Source organism: Eulemur rufifrons, chromosome 1 (assembly GCF_041146395.1).
Source record: "Eulemur rufifrons isolate Redbay chromosome 1, OSU_ERuf_1, whole genome shotgun sequence".
In the NCBI taxonomy this organism is placed as follows: domain Eukaryota; kingdom Metazoa; phylum Chordata; class Mammalia; order Primates; family Lemuridae; genus Eulemur; species Eulemur rufifrons.
Genome location: NC_090983.1, coordinates 52,233,321 through 52,255,073, shown reverse-complemented (window position 1 = coordinate 52,255,073; position 21,753 = coordinate 52,233,321). Strand labels below are relative to the sequence as shown.

Sequence of the window (21,753 nt, the reverse complement as noted above, 5' to 3'; positions counted from 1 at the left end):
TCAACACACAAAATGCTCATGATACACACATCATCCGAATAAAAAACTGTAGTATAGTCCTAATTTTGTTTTAAAAATAAACCTGGGCTGGGCATGGTGGCTCATGCCTGTAATTTTATGGGAGGCCGGGGTGGGAGGATGGCTTCAGGTCAGGAGTTCGAGACCAGCCTCAGCAAGAGTAAGACCCGTCTCTACCAAAAATAGAAAAACTTAGTCTCTACCAAAAATAGAAAAAATTAGCTGGGCGTGGTGGTACGTGCCTATACTCCCAGCTACTTGGGAGGCTGAGGCAGGAGGATTGCTTGAGCCAAGGACTCTGCGTTGCAGTGAGCTATGATGACATCACTGCACTCTACCCAGGGCAACAAAGTGACACTCTGTCTCAAAACAAACAAACAAACAAACAACCCCCTCCATCCCATCCTCTTAGCTACTTAAGGACCGCACTCCTACAATGGTACCTCTCTTTGCAGTGCCAAATATGTTGTGATATTCCCATCTTAAAATGTAAAACAAACAAAAAAGCTTCATCTTTAATCCTACATTGAAGTTACATAGCTCACTATTCTCTTTAAGCTACACTCTAAGTAAGAGCTGTCCTATAATGTCTCCATTTCTGGTGCTTCCCCTTCTCTCTTCAACCTACTCCAGTCACACAGTTATTACTGCTGCTTCACTGAAAGCTACTCTTAACAAGGTCTCTAAATCCAACAGTAAATACTGAATTCTCATTTCATCCTATATTATTCCCCCCACTTTGAAATATTTTTTTCTACTTGACTTCCAGGACTCAGTTTTCCTCATTGGCTACTGCTTTTTAGCCTCCTCCCACGCTACATTCTCCCTGTTTCTGACTTTTAAACAATGGAGTGCTCTAAAGCTTAGTTTTCACCCTTCTTCTCTATCTATACTATTTTGACATAGAAATAAAACTAAGCAAGTATGGGAATTATAGATAAGACAAAATTTAAGTATTTCCAATCTTGAGAAAATGTAAGTATTATAAATCTTGACAATGTAAAAAATAATAGAATTTATCAGACATCAGGAGATGGGAAAGTGGATATGGGAATAAAATGTTAACTTTCTTTAATAGTAAGAAGTCTAAAAAATAATTCTAACTTCTTAATGTTTTTTCATATATATTTAATGTTAGAGAGGTCTTTTAAAAAACAGTCTCTACATACACTTATGTTCTAATGTTTAGCAATTGGTTTTTCTTCTGTTTACGTATATTTAAATGTAATGATTTTAAAATTAACAATAGCATGTATATTACTAGTATAGAGTTAATCAAAAAATAACAGAAATCATTTAACTATTTTAAGTAGAAGAAAATCAGGAAAAGGAATTAGGTAAGGGCTTGTTTGAGACTGAGTCTCCAAGAATGACACCTAGAACAACATGGCAAAACTGGTCATTGTCTAAAGGCTGGCCCTAAGAATATATTGTATTAGCTGTAATCCAAGGATTACAAAATCATGTTGTGTCTGTTCAATCCAAACCAATGAAATGGATAATTTGAGTAATATGACTTCTCTCTCCGTTTAATTCAGTACCAAATCCAAAAAGTTAAAGTAAATCTGATTTATCAGAAGAGTGAATTTGGTTGGTGGAGCCTAAAGTCATACCCAGAATTGTAATTGCAAAGGATTCAGAGAATTATAGTTTTTAGCTCTCAACTTTATAGAAAAATGTATATAAAAATATCTCCTATTTCTCCGGTCTATAATCGGTCTATTTCTCCGTATGTCCAATTGTTACCACCTAGTCCAAACCACCATCATCTCTCACCTGGACTGCTACCAGCCTCTCACCTCCCTGCTTCCACTCTTACCTCAGCAACAGCTTCTCACTGCTCTGTGAATGAAACCCAAATCCCTTATCACACAGTCTACAAGGCCCTATAGGATATGTCTTTTGTTCCTACCTCTCTGACCTCATCTCTTTTCCATCTTCTCATTGATCATTATATGCTACAGCTACACAATAGTTGTCTTTCTGTTCTTAAACATACCAAACCTATTCCTTCTTCAGGGCCCTTACATTTGCTGCACCTTTAGTTGGATTTGCTCCCATATTTTCTTCATGTTCAAACGTCACCTTATCAGAGATGCATTCCCTGACCAACCTATCTAAAATAGCATGAACTCTGATAACTCCTATCCTTATCTTGTTCAACATTAGATACCACATAAACTAAAATTAGGAGATACCACTATATCCTCACCAGAATAACTAAAAATGAAAAGACACAATCTTGAAAAGGGAGAACTATAACAAATTGGAGAACTTTTGACTGGAATACTAACTGTAAAGTTAGAATAATCAAGACAGTGTGGTATTGGCACAAAAGTTGACAGACCAATGAATGGAACAGAATACAAAGCCCAGAAACAGATCCACACTTATACAATCACTTGATTTTCATTAAAGGAGACAGAGAAATTTAATGGGGAAAGAAAAATCATTTCAACAAATGATGCTGGAATATCTGAAAAACCACATTGAAAAAAACTTAACCTCCACCCCTAATTCACACCATAACACAAAAATTAATTCAAGATGGAAGAGACCTAAATGAAAAAGCCAAGCTTTTAGAGTAAAACAAAGGAGAATATCTTTGTGACCTAAGGTAGGCAAAAGTTTCTTAGACAATCACAGAAAGCAACAATCACAAAAGAGCAAAAATTAATACATTAGGCTTCATTAAAATTAGAAAGACCTGTTCATCAAAAGATGCTATGAAAATAAAGATGCAAACCACAGACTTGAAAAAAAAAATTGACAAAAGACTGGTATCCAGTATAAATAAAGAATTCCTACACCTCAATAGTTAAAAGACAACCCAATTTTTAAAAGTCAGCAAAAGTTTTGAAAAGATACTTCATCAAAAGTAAGGTATACAAATTGCCAATGAACATATGAAAAAGTGCTCATCATTTTGTTAGTCATCAAAGAAATGAAAATTAAAACCACAATGAGATACCAGTCTACACACATAAGGATGGCTAAAATCTAAAAGACTGACAACATCAAATGTTGACAAGGATATGGCACAGTAAGACCTCTCATACATTGTTGGTGGGAATGTAAAGTGGTACATGCATTTTGGAAAGCAGTTTGGCAATTTCCTAAAAAGTTAAACATATATCTATCATATAATCTCATCATTATACTCCTAGGTATTAACCCAAGAGAAATGAATGCATGCATCCATACAAAGACTTGTATACGAATATTCATGCCAGCTTCATTTATAATAACCAAAAGCTGGAAATAAGCCAAATATCCATCGATAGGTAAATAGATAAGCAAATTGTAGAATAATGAAATATTACTTCTCAAGGAAAAGGAATTAACTAACGGTCACATAACACAGAGAAATCTTAAATTATGTTGAATGAAAAAAACCCCACACAAATGTACATTCTATATGATTTCATTCATGTAAAATTCTGGAAAATGCAAACAAATCTATAGTGACAGCACATCAGTAGTTGACAAGAGTAAGAGGGGTGAGGATTACAAATAGGCATGAAGAAACTTTTGGGGTGATATTCTTCACTAATTTGAAAGTTGTGATGGTTTTATGAGTATATACATACATTAAAACTTATCAAATGGTACACAAAGTATATGCAGATTTAAGAATATCAACCAAAGAAAATGAGAACCAATGATCAACCAATAAAAACCAATAATGCTTACTTATGATTTATAGTCTATGTATTTAAGTACTTTGTAACTTCACTATACATTACATTTATTCTTTCATTCTTCCTTAGTGTCTATAGTTATTTTAAGATTAGATAACACCAATAGATTAATAATTTAATGGCCTGTTAAAAAATAATATTATTTTCTTAAACTATTTTTACAATTGCTTCCATACATGCTCCATATTAAAGATGTTAGCTTAAGAACATTAATACATTAGTGATACTGCCAGAGGTAAATATCAGTTAATTTCATAAGAATTCAGTAAGATAATTCTCATATAAGACAATGTATATTTGATTTTCCACTAGACAGTTTATCAGTGATTTTCAACCAATAAAAGTCAAATTAATACACTTTTAAATCTTGGATTTTTGTCCAGGGTTTCCATCTTTCCATTACAAGATAAAACTATTCCCCCCATATTACACTGTATTTTCTAAAACTCAGATATGCTACTGAGGAAAAAGAATAATTTCTTTTCCAAAAGTTTTCTGGGTTTTTCATCCTAATTCTAAAATTCTACAAAACATAATAAGAGAATCCTTTTAATGTTAATATATTCAGTCATCAGTGTTGTAATAAGTGGGAATATACAAAGATGATTTAAAGTAATTTATATGTTACCTGGCCACATCCAGGCGCAGTGCACAGAAAGGGTTTGTCATCACTCATATTCCACAGGTCCTTGTATTGCCTATAATCAAACACGAAGAGATGGCTAAACACTTTACAGTACATACTTTTTTAAGTAAGAAATAATTTAATCTCAACATTTGATTTTCACTAAACTTATTAACTTTTCTGTTTGAATGTGAAATAAAACACTTGCTGACATTTTACCTATCTTCCACTTTCTTATGAATAGACAAATACATATAACATGCAGATTCTGCACTATAGAAAAAAGGTTAGGAACACTGCTCTGTCAGGCTAACTCTTTCCTGTTCAACAGTATAAAAGTATTTATGGTCAAATGAATAAATTTTGATTCATTCAAAAAATTAAATGAGCAAACACTATGCAGTCTTTCAAGGATCATACTATATAGTTATAAACATAAGATGTATACGGTAAAAGAAACTGAAGTAAATAGGCTTTTGTGTTAGGTTTTTTGTGTATCTGGCTAGGAGTTAGGCTGTGTTTATTGTTTGCTGAAGCTAAGACACCCTCTAGTGTCCTTGTTTTTATTTCCCCTATGTCTTTGGATTTCCTTAGAAACTTCTTAAATAAGGTCTGAGCTTTTAGCTGTACTGTACTGTTATCATACAGGAGCCTGATTGATGTGGTGATGAGGTGTGGGGAGAGGGGGAGCATTCTGTGCTCCTATGATTAGGTCTCAGTGTTTTAGTGAACCTGAGTCCCTGGGCTCTGGGCTGTGACCTTTACAAGTTCTTCTCAGCTTTACTTCTTCACACCCCCCCATCCCTTTTCTTCTTTTCCTGCTGGAAGCTGGAGTTTGTTTCTCTTTTTCTCTCCAGTCTTCACCCTGACATCCTAGTGGGGACCCTGTACCTAAAACAGGCAAGTGTGTCCATCCTCCATACGCCTATGACTGGGCTACAGGAGTTTTAACTTAAGCTAGTCTACAATGAGCCTGTGGCAATTGGTCAATTATATAATAGTTTAAGTATTCCTAACTCTACTGGCTCCATCAGCAGGCCTCTACTTCTGGTAAACTAGTGTATCTGCCTTAGTCTCTACTTTTCAGGGTAACGAATTTCCCTGTGACCTCAATTCTCTGATGGATCTAAGAAGAGTTGATGATTTTCAGTTTGTTTAGTTTTTTTCTTGTTGTTAGGACAGGAGTGATGACTTTAAAGCTCTTTATGTGTTGGACTAGAAACCAGAAGTCTACATAAGTGTTTCTTCAAGTGTTATTCTTACACCTACCAGTGTAATATCAAGTTGTCCATAGGCTATTTGACAATTATAGCAATAAAAACTTCAGATAAAGCAATAAAAATTTGTTCATACATTTCACAAATTCTATAGATAAGGTTGAATATGACTTCTTGGAAATCTTTATATTCTCAGTGATCACTGTGTACATGCTTAAAACTTAAAGCTGTGACTACTGTGAACCAGCATGAGTTTCCTAAAAATAAGGTATATGAAACCTTTGACAAAATTTTGGTAACATTAGGAGGAAACAGCATAAAATATTGTCAAGGGCTTTGAACTTGGACTCAGAAGATTAAGTTCTGATTCCAACTATACCACTAACAAAGGGTTGGAAATTGAGGATTTAGAAAGAGATTAGAGTTAGAGATAGAGATTTCGTTATGTAAATATTATCTCCTTAGTCTGGGACCTATTTCTCTTTTATTTTTGTATTTACCTTTGAATTTTCCATAGTGCTTCCAACATAGGAAAAGCTGTAACTTTAAGAAGGAATTTAAGAGTTTGCTTTTTGGCCAGGCATGGTGGCTCATGCCTGTGATCCTAGCACTTTGGGAGGATGAGATGGGAGGATCACTTGAGGTCAGCAGTTAGAGACCAGCCTGAGCAGGAGCAAGACGCTGTCTCTACCCAAAAACAGAAAAATCAGTCAGGTGTGGTGGTGCGCGCCTGTATTCAGGAGGCTGAGGGAGGAGGATCGCTTGAGCCCAGGAGTTTAGGTTCCACCTGTGGTTGACTTTTTTTGTAGAGTTCTTAGCATATTATTTATAATTATTTTAAATTTCCAGTCCAGTAATTCCAAAATCTCAGCTGGAGTCTAGTTCTATAGCTTGCTTTGTCTCTTCAGACTCTATTTTTGCCTTTGTAGCATGCCTTTTAATTTTTGTTGAAAGCTTTCAACTATAAACAATGGAAAATGTGGGTAATATAAATAAAGAGACTGAAACTTGTAATTGCAGAACCAGTCCACTCTGGTTCAACTTTGTCAGTAACAGATTATAACAAAATGATGAAGTTGTTTTCCAGTTGTAAAGGACCCACAGGTTGCAAGTAACATAACCTGAGTATGCCCAGATGAACCAAACCTCAATACCAGCCAACTGGAACAAAAAAGTCAATCATGGGTGGAACCTAAGTATTTGGATAGAGGAACTAGGACCCAATTAAGCAGCAAGGGGTGCCCTGTTTTGCTGCAACAGAGATTTAAAAGCCAAGGACCCAGCACTGCCCGTTTGCATGACCCAATCAGATCACCCCTCGTATTTTCTCTCTCTGTCATTGTTACTCTCTGCCTATAAAACCTGCCCCAGACCATAGCTTGGGGAGGCAGATTTCAGTGTTGCCACTTGTCTCCTTGCCAGCTGACTCACAATAAAGCTTATTCTTTCCTCAAAAGCCAGGGCCACAGTATTGGCTTCTATGCACCTCAGGCAGTGAGCCTACTGCATGAAAACACTCTCAGAAAGATTCAAAAGGAAATGTTAGAAATAAAAAATACTGTAATAGAAATGAAGAATGCCTTTGATAGTCTCTGGGTACAATTGGATATGACCGAGGAAAGAACCAGGGAGGTTGAAGATAAGTCAACACAAACTTCCAAAACTGAAATGTAAAGAAGAAAAAAAGAATGAAAAAACAAGAACAGAATATCCAAGAATTGTGGGACAATGATGAAAGGTATAAAATGTGCACAATGGGAACATCAGAAGGAGAAGAATAAAAAGGAACTAAAGAAATATTTTAAGTAGAATGGCTGAGAATTTTTCAAAATTGATGAAAGATACCATATCACAGATCCTGGAAGCTCAGAGAAAAGCAGAATATAAAAAAATCTATACCTAGACATATGTTTAAAGTACAGAAAATCAAAGACAAGAAAAAATCTTTGAAGCCAGACTAAAAACAAAAAAGAGGAAATACTGGTCCAAGGAGTATTTCTACAGTAAGTTTCTTTGCTTACCAAATAAAAATATATCTGTAGGAATTTATAAGATAAATACCTTTTCTTAAAATTAACTATATAAAACGGTCCCAATGAAAAATACTTGCTTTTTAAAATCTAAGGTTTTCATTATTATGCTCTGTAGAACAAACCCTAAAACACATAACTTGATATTTATGATCTTTAAATCTCCAAAGGTGGCTTGAAATGGGGATGGTACAGTAACTGTCATTAATTTCTTTTCCCCTAGTACTGAAAGATTTTCCCTTTAGTAATAATAGGGTTATAGCTGTACAAAATCTTGACAGACCAAACTGAGTACTGTTCAATAATTATGGATTCAAATGACAACTCTTAATTACACAGTATAATTTCAATTGGGTTAAAATATCAATCTAATCTATTACCTTCTAACAGTTGTAAAACATGACTGCAAATTCTTTGAAACTCTCTCCATTGAGATGTCCTGTCCCTTGAATCTGGGTGGATTTATAACTACTTCAACTAATAGAGTACTGTGGAAATGACACAAGGCTAGGTCAGAAGTCTTAAAGTCTCTGCCTTGGCCATCTGGAACTTGCTTGCTCCCAATATACTACTGGTGGACACTCTACCCCAGAATTCAACCACTATGATGTGAGAAGCTTCATTCACATTTTCCCGTCTGATCACCCATTCATCAAAAAGGAGAGACAAGTCATCCCATTGTGTTCTGTTCAAATTCTTGATCTACAGAATCTGTGAGCACTATAAACTGTTTTACAACTAAGTTTGGAACATTTCCTCATGACCTTTGCAATTTACCTGAATCACATCCTTCCAGTGCTTCTCAAATTTTTATAAACCAAGGCATACTGATATATAAATCTATAAATATAAGCAAAAGTATTCTACAAGATTGGCTGTGATTGACCACTAATGAAATTTATTTAAATAGAAAATGAGTGAGGATGCTGGGCACGGTGGCTCAAGCCTGTAATCCTAGCACTCTGGGAGGCCAAGGTGGGAGGATTGCTTGAGCTCAGGAGTTGGAGACCAGCCTGAGCAAGAGTGAGACCCCATCTCTACTAAAAATAGAAAAAATTAGCCGGGTGTGGTGGCACATGCCTGTGGTCCCAGCTACTCAGGAGGCTAAGGCAGGAGGATCACTTGAGCCCAGGAGTTTGAGGTTGCTGTGAGTTAGGCTGACACCACGGAACCCTAGCCCAGGCAACAGAGCGAGACTCTATCTCAAAAAAAAAAAAAAAAAAAAAAAAAGAAGAAAGAAAGAAAGAAAAAGAGCAAGAAGGACAGTATGGCCTAGCAGTTCTCATTCTTAAAATTTTAGAACCCCTAAAGAACTTTTTAATTTATGTGAGTTATTATCAATACTGACAGTAGAAATTAAAACTAAGAAATTCTAAAAATATCAGTGTATTAATTTCTTTAAAAATAACAATGAACTCATTGCATGTTAGGTATAGCATATTTTTATGAAAACTAAATGTATTTTCAAAACAAAAAATTTAGTAAGAAAGAGAAGCATTATTTCCTATTTTTTGCAAATCTTTTATTGTCTGGCTTAACACAGTAAGACAGTTGGATTCTCATATTTGCTTCTTGTATTCAACCTGTTGCAGTATCATTGTCATGTCTCCCCTAGAAAACTCTATGTCTGCTTGTGAAGGAATGACAGTAAAAAAGGCAAATAATATCTCAGTATTATTATGAAAATGTTTTTGACTTCACAGACTCCTTAAAAGATCTCTAGGACCATTAAGGGTCCTTCGACCATTATGAGAATTGCTGATATAGGCATACCTCATTTTATTGCACTTTGCAGATACTGGATAGTCTTTTAAAAATATGCCTGATTTTTTAGACACCCATTATCAATTTAAGAAAGTATCCTCCTATTTCTAATTTCTTAAAAGTTTTAATCACAAATAGACATTGAACTTTATCAAATGTTTTTTCTGTATCTCTTGAGATAATTATTGTTTCTTCTTTTATTGTTTTTATATGGTAAATCACAATGAATGATTTTACTGATAAACCAACAACAATTTCTACTTGCTAATCTTTTAAGATTTTTACATCTATGTTCATGAGAGAAAACCTTGCCAGGTATCAAGGTTATGATGGCTTTATAAGAAGAATTGAGTCATGTTAATTCTTTTCTATTCTCTGGAAGAATCTGTGTAAGACAGATACTTATCCTTTCTTAAATGTTGGAAGACTTCACCAATGAAGCTATCTGAGCATGGGGTTTTCTCTGTGGAGAGGTTTTAAGTCATGAATTCAGTATCCTTAAATAAACTAAAATTCTTCTAGAAATTCTGTCCTCCAGAAACTTGCCCATTGCATCTATATTTTAAATGTATTGGTATAGTTATTCATAACACCCTCTTACTTTTTTCTTGTCTACTATATCTGTAGTGATGTCTCCTTTAAAATTCCTAATATCATTAGCTTTCTCTTTTTCTTTAATCAGTCTGGCTAAAGGGTTTATCCACTTTTTGCTAATTTTAAATCTTTTGCTTCATTTACTCAATTGTACTCTTGCTTTCTATTTCACTAATTCTACTTATAACACTAAAAACAAATACCTAGGAATAAATCTAATGAAAAATGTACACCATACATTTAAAAAAAAAAAAAACCTACAAAACATTTCCCAAAGAAATTAAAGAAGGACTAAATAAATGGAGGATGTAACATGTTCATGGATTGGAGGACTTGATGTTAATAAGACAATTATTCTGCCCAAATCAATCTATTAAAATAGAATTCCAACCAAAATCCCAGCAGGTTTTATGTATGTGTAAAAATTGATTCTAAAATTTACAAGGAAATGCAAAAGGTAAGTAAGGCAATCCTGAAGAACAATAATCAAGCTCAAGGGCTTATATTATGAGACACCAAGACTCATTATAAAACTAAACTAATTAAGATAGTATGGTATCAGTCCAATGATAAACATTTAAAGCAATGGAACAAAATGAAGTACAAAAATGGAAACATACATAAGGTCACCCGATTTGTATAAAGGCTCAACTGCAGTTCAGTGGGGAAAGGGTGGTCTTTTCAATCCCTGGTTCTAGAAATTTTATATAGCAATAGTATTCAACTCAACTAGTAATGGTGTGACATTCCCTTTACACAACAGTAGCCTATCAACCCTTTAGATCAATGTTTCCCAAAACATATTATACCGTGAGATTCATTTTTGCAGGATTTTCCAGAGCCTTAATGCTACGACAATTAAGTATCTGTAAGTTAAAAAAAAAATGACCCTTGACTCCTATTTCAGGACGTACTAAAAATTAAGTCACAGAAGATTATAGATCTAAATGTGAAAGGCAAAGACAACGTTTCTAGAAGAAAAACTAGGAAACAATCTTCCTGATTTTGGAGTAGGCAAAGGTTTCTTAAAAAGGCAATGTCCACACAAGAAAAGACTGATAAAACAGATTTTACTCTACATAGTCCATTTTATTCTATATAAATTATACTTCAATAAAAAGCAAAAAAGTAAAAACCATCATAGTATATCTAACCAAATACTAAGAAATAAGACAAAAATTACATAGGCAACTTTACCCAGATACAGTGTGTTTCAGGAAAACTTAGAGAAGCTTTGATTTGAAAAGGACACATACTATAGAAAACAGTAAAAAATGAAAGAATATGTACATCCTCTGTATCCGTGGATTCTATATCCATGGAGTCGAACCTTGGATCAAAAATATTCAAAAACAAAACAAAACAAAACAAAACACAACACCATAGCACCTATACTAAACACATACAGACTTTTTTTCTTGTCATTATGACCTAAATAATACAATATAACAACCATTTAGACATAGCATTTACATTATTTTAGGTATTGTAAGTAATCTAGAGATGATTTAAAGTATATGGAAGGATGTGCATAGGTTATATGCAAATACTATACCATTTTGTATCAGGGACTAGAGCATCCACAGATTTTGGTATTTGTGGTAGGTCCTAGAACCAATCCCCCATAGATGACAAGGGGAAAGTGTATATTTAAAAATGACTGAACTTCACAGGACTTTACGTAGAGGTGGAGTATCACAGAGTCAAAAAGTCATAAACCTAACCATTGGAAGCTGGAGACTGTCTATACATAGAAAAATCTACAAGACAAATGACCTGATCTCTTCAACAAGTAAATGTCATGGGGGAAAAAAGAAGAACAAAAGAGGTATTGTTTTAGATGAAAAAAGGATCCTCTTTTTTTTTAATTTCTAAATGTTCTATGTAAGGACCTTTTTGGATCCTGATCTAAATAAAACAATTACAAAAAGACATTTTTGAGTAAAGATTATTTTCCTACTTTTTAATTTCAACTTAAAGTTCCCAATTATTCCTTCCATCAACTTGTAAGTTTTTGTTTCGTTATTGCTTTCTTTCTAGAAATTATATATAGCAAATATATTTGATTCAACTAATAATTCTGTAATATTGTTCCTTTTCAACACCAGCTTGTTAACCCTTCAGAGCAATGTTTCCCAAAGGATTTCCATAGGGATGTAAGTAGGTAATATACGGAAAAAGATATGTAGCCAAACAAATTTGGGAAATGCTGAAGTATACTTTTCTTTGCAGGGCTTTTCAGGGCCTTTAATATGCTCAAGTGAAGTGACTGGAGTAGCACCTAGATTATAGCATTTTTGCCACAGATATTTGTTATTTGAATACATTTTTGCAGAACATCTCATGGGACTAGTATTATTTAGAATTCATTTTAGAAGAAATCAAAACCTTAAAACACGTTTACATCTGTGATAAGTATACTTTGATGCTCTTATTTTGATAATTTAAAAACACAATAGGAGTATCAGCTAAACTACATACTAAATAAGTGATTTCTTACTTAAGAAAAAAACCAAATATTTATTAATAGAAATAACCCATGAAAATGTATATAACCTAAAATATAAAAAAATGGCTAAAAATACCAAATATTGCACACATACCTGGCAGAATTCACATGTAACTTGAATTTCATAAGTTGGACAACTTATCACATCCTCTTTCTCATGGCAAGGATACTAAAAAACAAAGTGGTTTCACACTGTTAAAAATAGTTTTGAAACATTTCTTGAAACACCAGTAGAAAATAAGAGTGCTCAAATTACTCTGTAGCACTAACGTCATCCAAAAACCTAGTTATTATTAAGACTTTTCATAACAGAGTACTGTTCTTAAAATATGAACACACATACATAAATGTCTTAAACATAGGATTAATATATCCAATTCCACCAAAAGGGTTGAAAGACTAAGAAACATTCAGTTAAGCCCTTAGGCTGTGGCTGAAGGGCAGCCATTAAATGAGTAAAAACACTTACTTTTGAACTTCGATGAGAAAAATATGACTTAATATTTCTATTCAGAGTTTTAAAAATTTTTAAATGTACTCAGTAGATATCAGCTTCTCAGCCTAATTCATCAAAACTTATTTGTCCCATGATATAGTTGATCTATACAAGCAGCTCCTTGTTCCCTAACTTTACAATTTGCTTATTGATATTAGCTTAAGGTACATATAAGCATACTGAAACTGCCCAGGTCAGTGCTTCACCTTCTATTCACTGAAACCTTGTCTAGTGGTAAATAAGAGCAACTATATGCTTATACAAATAAGCCAATGGTACATAGATAAAGTTATATATTTCATAGTTTTGTTTATAACTGTGGTTTCAAGAATATCTTGCTCAGAAAAATTAGATAATTCTTGTGAGGAAACATGAAACTACCCACAGTTCTGAGTCCTGGAGTAAAAGGTCAATCTGGTAGAGAAGACAGAAAGAGGAAAAGTTTCTTCCCTTGCCCCAGGCAAAACCTGTATCTGGTAGGGTTCAATTTCCCCATTTACATCCAACTTTACCTACTGCCTGTGGCGACAGGGAAAAGAACACTAGAACAATCCAAAGTAAATCTGTAATAGTCACATTTCTGTCATTACAAGTAGAATGTCAGCTGCATGAGAGAGGTTAACTACCTAAAACAGTGCCTCATTCAGTTTAGCACAAAATTCATTTAAACATCACATGTATGGAGCCACAAAGATGAAAGAACCAATCCTTGTACTTGAGACTCAACTTTTAGTCTAGCAGAAGAAAGAGGAATACAGAATCTCAATTAATTTGGTAGGAATAAGAACTAAAATATGAGAGTATAGATTACAAGGACCAATCTGATAGTTCTAGAAAAGCTTTCAGAGGGAGTTAACCCTTGAAACCCTCCTTTCTCATCTCTTCTCTCCCATCACTACACTGCCCCCTGCACCCTATAAAACAAGTTCCTTAACTACATAGCTGTCTATTTACTAAAAAAATAGTAAAAATTCCCATTTCCTTATTACCATTTCCTAATATCTAGCTGAGGTAAATATTAACTGTAAATATTAACAGTTCAAGCACCTAGAGACATAAATGATAACAATTCCTCCTCTGGGAGGCTTAAATGCTACCTTTTTGTTAATTTAGTTGAATCTCAAGCCTCTAAATCCAGGCTTATCTCCCTTTTACAGCAAGGTTGGAAATATGCTCACAACAGAAGCCTGAAAGGAGACTTTGTTAAACTATAAATTATTGGTGAAATCAATGATTGCAGATTCAGAATTGCTAACATACCACACTGCTCTCTGGCAAGCCTCTACAACCTACTCTAGTAGGAAAATTACTGTCATGAAAAGTACCCAGGAGACTTCTAGATAAAATTTTTTAAAAAGTCAGCTTCTTTGGCTTCTCTTAATTCTTCTTCTAACATTCTTTTATCTTCCTTTTTGTTCAGTTTCTATGTTGTGCTTGGCACTGGCACTTCTTGCTAGATGCTGGGGATGTAGTGGTGAATTAAGATAGATACCTGCCTTCATAGAGTTTCCAAGATAGTAATGGAGTATAAACTAACTAATCAAGCATCCAACTCAAACCTCTTTTTCCCTGCAACCCCAAATTAAGATTCAAAACTATCACCGAATACTATAAAGACAAATCTGATTATCCATCTGGTATATCTTAATATATACAACCTCTTAGGGGTTATATCTATACCTTGAAAGATACAGTCAGAGCTACCCTTTCTTTTCTAACCTCACCTCCTGCTAAGTGCTACTTCTAATATACCATGGCCCATTTAATAATCACAGTGCCAGTTATCCTATGAAAATGACTCTCAATTTGCATTCTCTTGGCTCTATCTAAAATACACCCTCTCCCAATTGCTTGAGTCCAGGAGTACGAAGCTGCAGTGAGCTATGATCATGCCACTGCACTTCCAGCCTGAGTGACAAGGAAACCTCATCTCTAAAAACATAAATATACCGTCCCAGATGAATGTTTGCCTTCTTTGATATTATATTGCCAAGGCCCAGTTCAAATGACACTTCCTTTGTGATACCCTCTCCATAACCCAAATTGAAAATTTCTTTTACTAGGCTTTCTGTGTTGTTTATGCTTTGCTTATAGCACTCACATTATGTTCTATAATATAGTCTATAATATAATCTGTGTGCTTCTCTCACCCCATCCTATTGCCTACTACTCCTTGAAGAATCACAACATAGCAAAAGGAACATGAGCTTTTGAGTTAGAATTGGTTTCAAACCCTGGTTTTTGCCACTCATAAGATAAGCAACCTTGTGCAAGGTTTTAAACTATTTTGAGCTTCAGTTTCCCCTACTACAAAATAGGGGTAAACTGTGAGGGGTATCTCACAGTTGTTGTAAGCATTAAAAAATAGTATATGTAAAGTGCCTAGTACAATGCTTGGCACATCAGTACCTGATAAAATGGCAGCTGCAATTCTATTAGTACTATTGTTATTAACATTATAAGGCTATTCTATTCATCCTCACATCTGTACAGTATCTTACTTGCCAACAGCAAGCACAGAGTGAATGCTAAATTGTTAACCTCAAAGAAACTATAATTTGTAAAATGTGTAGGTACACATTTACTTCTTACAGAAGTAAAAACTCTATATCCTATCAGAAAGGCTGCCAACTACTATGTCAAGGTTTTTAAAGAAATAGACAATATTAAATACCTCTACCTTTTTAATTAGGAAAAGTACAAACAAGTGATTTTTATTTTTAAGAAATTTTTGTTTGACAGTCTATGTTACCCATGCTGGATTCAAACTCTTGGGCTCAAGGGATCCTCCTGCCTCAGCTTCCCAAGTAGCAGGAACTACAGGTGCCCTACCATGCCCTGGCAAACAGATGATTTTTATCAAAGAGACAGACAACTAAATTTGGGTAGCTTAAGGTTTAAATATTATGAAGGATCTAAAACATGACTTTCCCATTTATCAGCAAATTGTAAATATTTCCATTCCAATTCCTCACTACTGAAGATAGAGGTGCCTAGTACTGGTATAAAACATCAGAGATTAGCTATAACAGGTATCAGTCACAGAACTAAGACTACACTAAGATTCTTGCAATGTTTACAAGGTACTGAGGCCCTGTTATGTGAGGTGGAAAAGAGAACACTTGTCCTATAGATACTAAAAATGAGGTAAATGCCATTTGTATAGAAGCAGCACCTGGTGAAACATGGCGATATTTTAAAAGCATAGCTCATATCTGATAGTGCACTGTGGTCAGAGCCTAAGCTTTTACTCTACCACTGTGAAGTCTGGCAAATGGGAATAATAGTATCTATACTACAGAGTTATTTTGAGAGTAAAATATTGTATAAAAAAGCTCAATGACTTGCTTATAGTAAGCACTCAAATGGTAGCTGCCATTATTTTTTAAAACACAAATAATCTGTACTAGAGATGGCTTAGATGATAAAAGTAAAATTATTATAGGCTTCTGATCCTTCATTATCAGTATTTAACAGAGGCTCTTATTCTCCACACTATCAATAACTCAGCAAGACAGTACTTTATTCAAAGTTTCAGACAACTGAAAATATACAGTAATATAATTTCAAATAAATATTTCATAGCTATTATGAGTAATAATCATTCCATATTGAACACTCTAACATTTTTGTAAGTGATTTATATATACTGTATACTTGCTGCTCTAAAAACTTCATGAGGTATGCTTTATTATTCCCATTTTACTGATGTAGAAACTGGTTCAGGTTAGATGAAGTCTCACAATCTTACTCCAGAGCTAGAGGTACACTATCTTAAACCAACACTACCATTCAAGTAAATTGCTGAAATATAATTATTCATGAACATAAAGTAAAATGAAGGTTAAAGCAAAATGCCCACAAAGGTAAGCTAAAATTAAAGTGCCTTACTGGGACAAAATAATATAATCCCCTCCTTTGAGAAGAACTACAAAATGCAACAGAAAATCAGGAATAAATTCATTCAAGAAAGAAGTGATCTTTAATTTCAAAAGTTACTATGAAGCAATCACTGCAAAGACACACCACAATAAAATATCTTAGTCCTGGAATGTTTAAAATGCCCTGTGGGCTATAATCTTATTAGCTAGACTAAAATCCTGAAGATTAAAAGTCCCAAATCAGATTGCATCTTGCTATGCTCTTATTTTAGTTAGAACCTGGTCCATTCTTACGTGTGTAAAGAGTCTGTCTTGAAAACTACTGATACTACAACATGGAAGAATCTCAAAATAATTATGCTAAGTGAAAGAAGATAGTCCAAGAAAAATAATCATATTGTATGATTCCATTTATACAAAATTCTAGAAAACACAAACTAATTTACAGTGACAGAAAGCAGATCAGTGGTTGCCTATGGACAGAAGTAGGAGTGGGAGGGAAGGATTACAAAGGGGCACAAGGAACTTATGGGGTGAATGTTATCATCTTGATTGTGGTGACAGTTTCATGAGTATATACATGTAAGTTAAAACTTGTCAAGTTGTACCCTTTAAATATGTACAATTTATTGTAGGTCAATTATATCTCAAAAAGCCGTTTTAAAAATATTTAAAAACCTTAAGGTGTCAACTCCAAGGTTTGTGAAATAACCTGCCATAGATGTATAAAGTCAAAGACCGTGGCTAGTGACCATTCATGAATGGTATCTGTAAATTACTTAAGTGAAACTCACTTTACTTTTTTCCTCCTAGTATCCCACCATCACCTGGATTTTTCATTTCACATCCTATGAAAACTCAGCGAAACTTCCAGGTTTGAAATGGCAACTTGCTCTCTGTCTCCCCTTATGCAGTGGCTTAATAAAGTGCCTCTGATACTTTCTCTAAATTAAATTCCACATGAAGCTTTACTTTCAACATTTAAAAATTTCACCTAGGTATGTGGTTCTTGTAAAACCAATACGGTACGATACAAATATATTTTTCAGACCTGAATCCATGAAAAAAATTTTTTAAAGAGATGGGGTCTTGCTCTGTTTCCAGGCTGGAGTACAGTGTTATTATGATCATAGCTCACTGTAGCCTTTAACTCCTGGGCTCAAGTGATCCTCCTGCCTCAGTATCCTGAGTAGACAGGACTACAAGTGCATGCCACCATACCCAGCTAATTTTTTAATTTTTTGTAGAGACAAGGGTCATGCTATATTGCTCAGGCTGGTCTTGAACTCCTGGGCTCAAGTGATTCTCCCACCTCAGTCTTCCAAAGTGCTGGGGTCACAGGATTGAGCCACTGTGCTCGGCTGGAATCCATAACAAACCTTAATATGTATGCTCATATGTGTTATTTCTGAAAAAAATGTATATTCCTCCATATGGACTACTTTCTCAAACTTCGAATGAGAAATATAATCAAAATTGCTCTGGGATAAAAAGCAATAACAATTGCTCCTAAGATTAGAGCAAGAGGTGAGTACATAAACAGAGATGGAAAGAGTAAGTAAATCTCTGAAAATTCTAAAGAAAAAAAATCTACATAGTATGAGATAACAATCATTTTAATATAGGCATAAGAACATCCCATGAATTGAGGACATCTGCTTGATGCTCTTGCAGAAATAGATCAGTACAAACGTGAAGGCTTCCTCTTTCCAGCTTTCTAAGATAATTCCACATATACACACATAAACACGTATATGTTTCCTTATATTTTCTGTTTTATTGCTATAAGGCATTTTAATTTAGAATCTCAAATTTGTTAAAATTATACTTTGACTTTCATTTGTGACAACAAAACCAGAATAATTTCTACTATTAGTCATACTGTATAAATTATTAAATTCTAAACTTTAAAGCTGAAGTTTTCATTGGGATTCAGAAGAAAATTGTTATTTCCTGATAATATAAACTAAACTATACGTATTGAACTAAGACATTGTAAGGAACTTTAATTTTGCTCCCTGAATAATACAGAAGAGCAAACAGAAGAAAATAAAAGCCACCTAGAATATCACCATTCAGAGATAACCACTGTTAACATGCCAGAGTACATACTCCAGTCCTGTCAATGTGTGGATATACATTAACTTTAAAAATTATAAAAACAGTATTACAACTTATTTAAAATGCAATTATCTAAATTCTGCCCCATTATTAAATAGTAATGTCATTAAATATTAGATGTCATTTTAATGGTTATATAGTATTCTACCACAAAATTCTTTATTAATGGACTTTTATCATCAACAAGTATCTTTGTGCAGTATCTGTAGTAATTTCCACAGGATGAATTTCTAGAAGTGAAACTGCTGTGTCAAAGTGAGGGTCTATATTTAAGGCTTTTGATTTATATTGCTAAACTGCCCTCCAATATACAGTATTGATTATTACTTTGCCAGTAAAGAAAGACTTCATTTCTCAATATCTACATCAACAGTAGATATTATTTTTTAACATTTTTGTCAGATTAGTAAAAAAACTAATTTTAAAGTTGCATTATCTTTACACACTAAAGAGGTTGAATTTTTTTCATTAATAGTCAATATGTAGTTTTCTGTGAAATGTCTCCTTTGCCCACTTTTAAAAAATAAAACATTAGCTGAGTGCAGTGGTGTGCGCCTATGGTCTCAGCTACGTGGGAGGCTGAGGTGGGAGAATCACTTGAGCCTAGGAGTTTGAGTCCAGTGTGGGCAACATTGCGAGACCCTGTCTCTAAAAATTAAAAAGAAATACATAAAATGTTAGTCCAAAATTCCCTCTCTTGAATATAGATCATAGGCTCTTTATCATGACATGGATTTTTGATCACATACCTCATCGTGTTCCTGATCTAGTCTAAACTATTCATTCACCCTACAAATGGGACTGAGGTCTGAAAGGGTAAAATGACTTATCAAAGTAAAAAATGGAAAAAAACCATTTCTCCTACTATACTGTGCCTACCAGCTGTTATTGTCTTGCTATTCTATGCACAGCAGCTATATAGAAATTTTAGGTAAACCACTTTTTAAAAATAATAGTACAGAAAGACCATTTTGGAACTTCTAGAGTTATTACACAAACCCATTATCAAATGGAATCACACATAATATGAAATGTCAGTAAGAAAAGAGAATAGTAAAGAAAAACATTTTAAGATGAATAGAAGAAAATGGGAGAAATTAACTAGCAAAGTATTTCTAATAACTTAAAATTAATATAAAAGCTAAGAAATATAACAGTGTCTGTAAAGAAGGTAGCTCAGACAGGCCCTGGAGGGAGCCCCCTGCAGAGTATCTGAGCCTGGGAAGGTGAGAAAGATGTCAATACAGGTTGGGGAAGGGGATGGCGGGGGGGGGGGGGGGGGTGTCAGCCCTGCATGGGATGTTGGGAGTATGAATTGGGTGAAGAAAGATTTCCTTGTGAAGGGGAGACAGCTTGATGTGAGATGTCAATGCCCAAGTGGGCTCAGAAAGTGGATACATAAGGTAAAGCATTGGCACTAGTCCAGAGAGGGTGTCAGGAACCAAGCAAGAGGACATTTACTTGATGGAGAAGAGAGGGCCTGGTGGCAACAGGTGATTCATTATATACATACATGGGGATTGATCAAATAAGTAAATTTATCAAGGATGTACTGGGTGAAAGTGAATTGACACTGTAGTGAAGGGAATTACAAACATAGAATGAACCTTGGTATTAGATAAGATTTGGAGATACTGGTGTGAACTTCTGGCTTTCAATATAAACATACAGAAATACAGATGTTAATGTGTGTGTATATATATGTGTACATGTTCATATATTTCCCTATCTGTGTCCACTGAGAGGGCCTGGGAACACTGAAACCCTAATAACAATAAACACACTTAGCACCCAGATCTTAATGTCTACACACATCCTCTCTCAGAATGGACCTGGACTCCTTGAAGAACTGGCTGATTCCAGGGCTGGGGCAGGAAAGTACAGGATAGGCTTTGAATATCTTGTGCCAGAAAGTAAGAAAGAACTTATAGATTTGGCCACTTTCTGGGACAATTTGAGCATCAAAATAAATAATGATAGTAATGGATCATATTATGAATAAAATAGGGTCCACTAATCCATAATCCATGCTGATATAAAAGAATAAACTGAATGTTTGATAAGGAAAAGGACATTCACATTGACTCAAAGTATCTCCCTATAAAATATAGCTTAATTACTAAGGGCAAAAGAGTAATTTACATTACAAAAGTCTGGCAAACATCACCTTACTCAAGTGATTCCAGTTAACCCCATCAGAAATAAGGAAAATCAAAATCAAGTGCTCCTCATAGAATACAATGAAGACACAGCATCACTTCTATGATAGTTGTGCCAAAGATATAGAACCTGAATCTAATTATGAAGAAATACTACACAACCCCAAATTGAGGTAAACTCTACGAAATAACTGGCCTATAATCTGCAAGTGTCCAAGTCATTAAAATCAAGGAGAGACTAGGAAACTGTTTCCAATTTAAAAAGACCAATGAGATATAACAAATAACTGCAACATAAGATTCTAGACTGAATTCTTTTGCTATAAAGGACATACTGGAACATACATTACTGGAACAACCGGCAAAACTAAAATGTAACTTGCAGATTAGATGGTAGCAATATATCAGTGTTAACTACCTGACTTTCATGGTTGTATTGTAGTTTTGTAGGAGAATGTCTTGTAGAAAATAGAGTTTTGGGGAGTAAAGGGGCATCATACTGGCAACTTATTATTAAAGAGTTTTGAACTAAAAAAAAAATACAAAGAAAAAAGGAAAAATGTGTAGAAGGAGTTTAAGTTATATATAAATAATATGCACTATAGTTCACTATACAGTAGTCCCCCCTTATCCATGGC

The 21,753-nt window shown here is 34.4% G+C and overlaps 1 protein-coding gene across 2 annotated transcripts in view; it reads right to left on the bottom strand.

Moving 5' to 3' along the window:
• ATF2 (activating transcription factor 2) overlaps window positions 1-21,753 on the bottom strand; it is an 84,367-nt gene that overhangs the window by 46,143 nt on the left and 16,471 nt on the right. For both annotated transcript variants that reach the window (XM_069470633.1, XM_069470639.1), the window contains exons 3-4: window positions 12,553-12,627; window positions 4,348-4,417 (exon numbers count right to left, since the gene is read on the bottom strand). In XM_069470633.1, coding sequence (XP_069326734.1) covers window positions 4,348-4,417; window positions 12,553-12,584 — 102 coding nt within the window. In that variant the 5' untranslated portion in view covers window positions 12,585-12,627. The remainder of the gene's footprint in view (window positions 1-4,347; window positions 4,418-12,552; window positions 12,628-21,753) is intronic.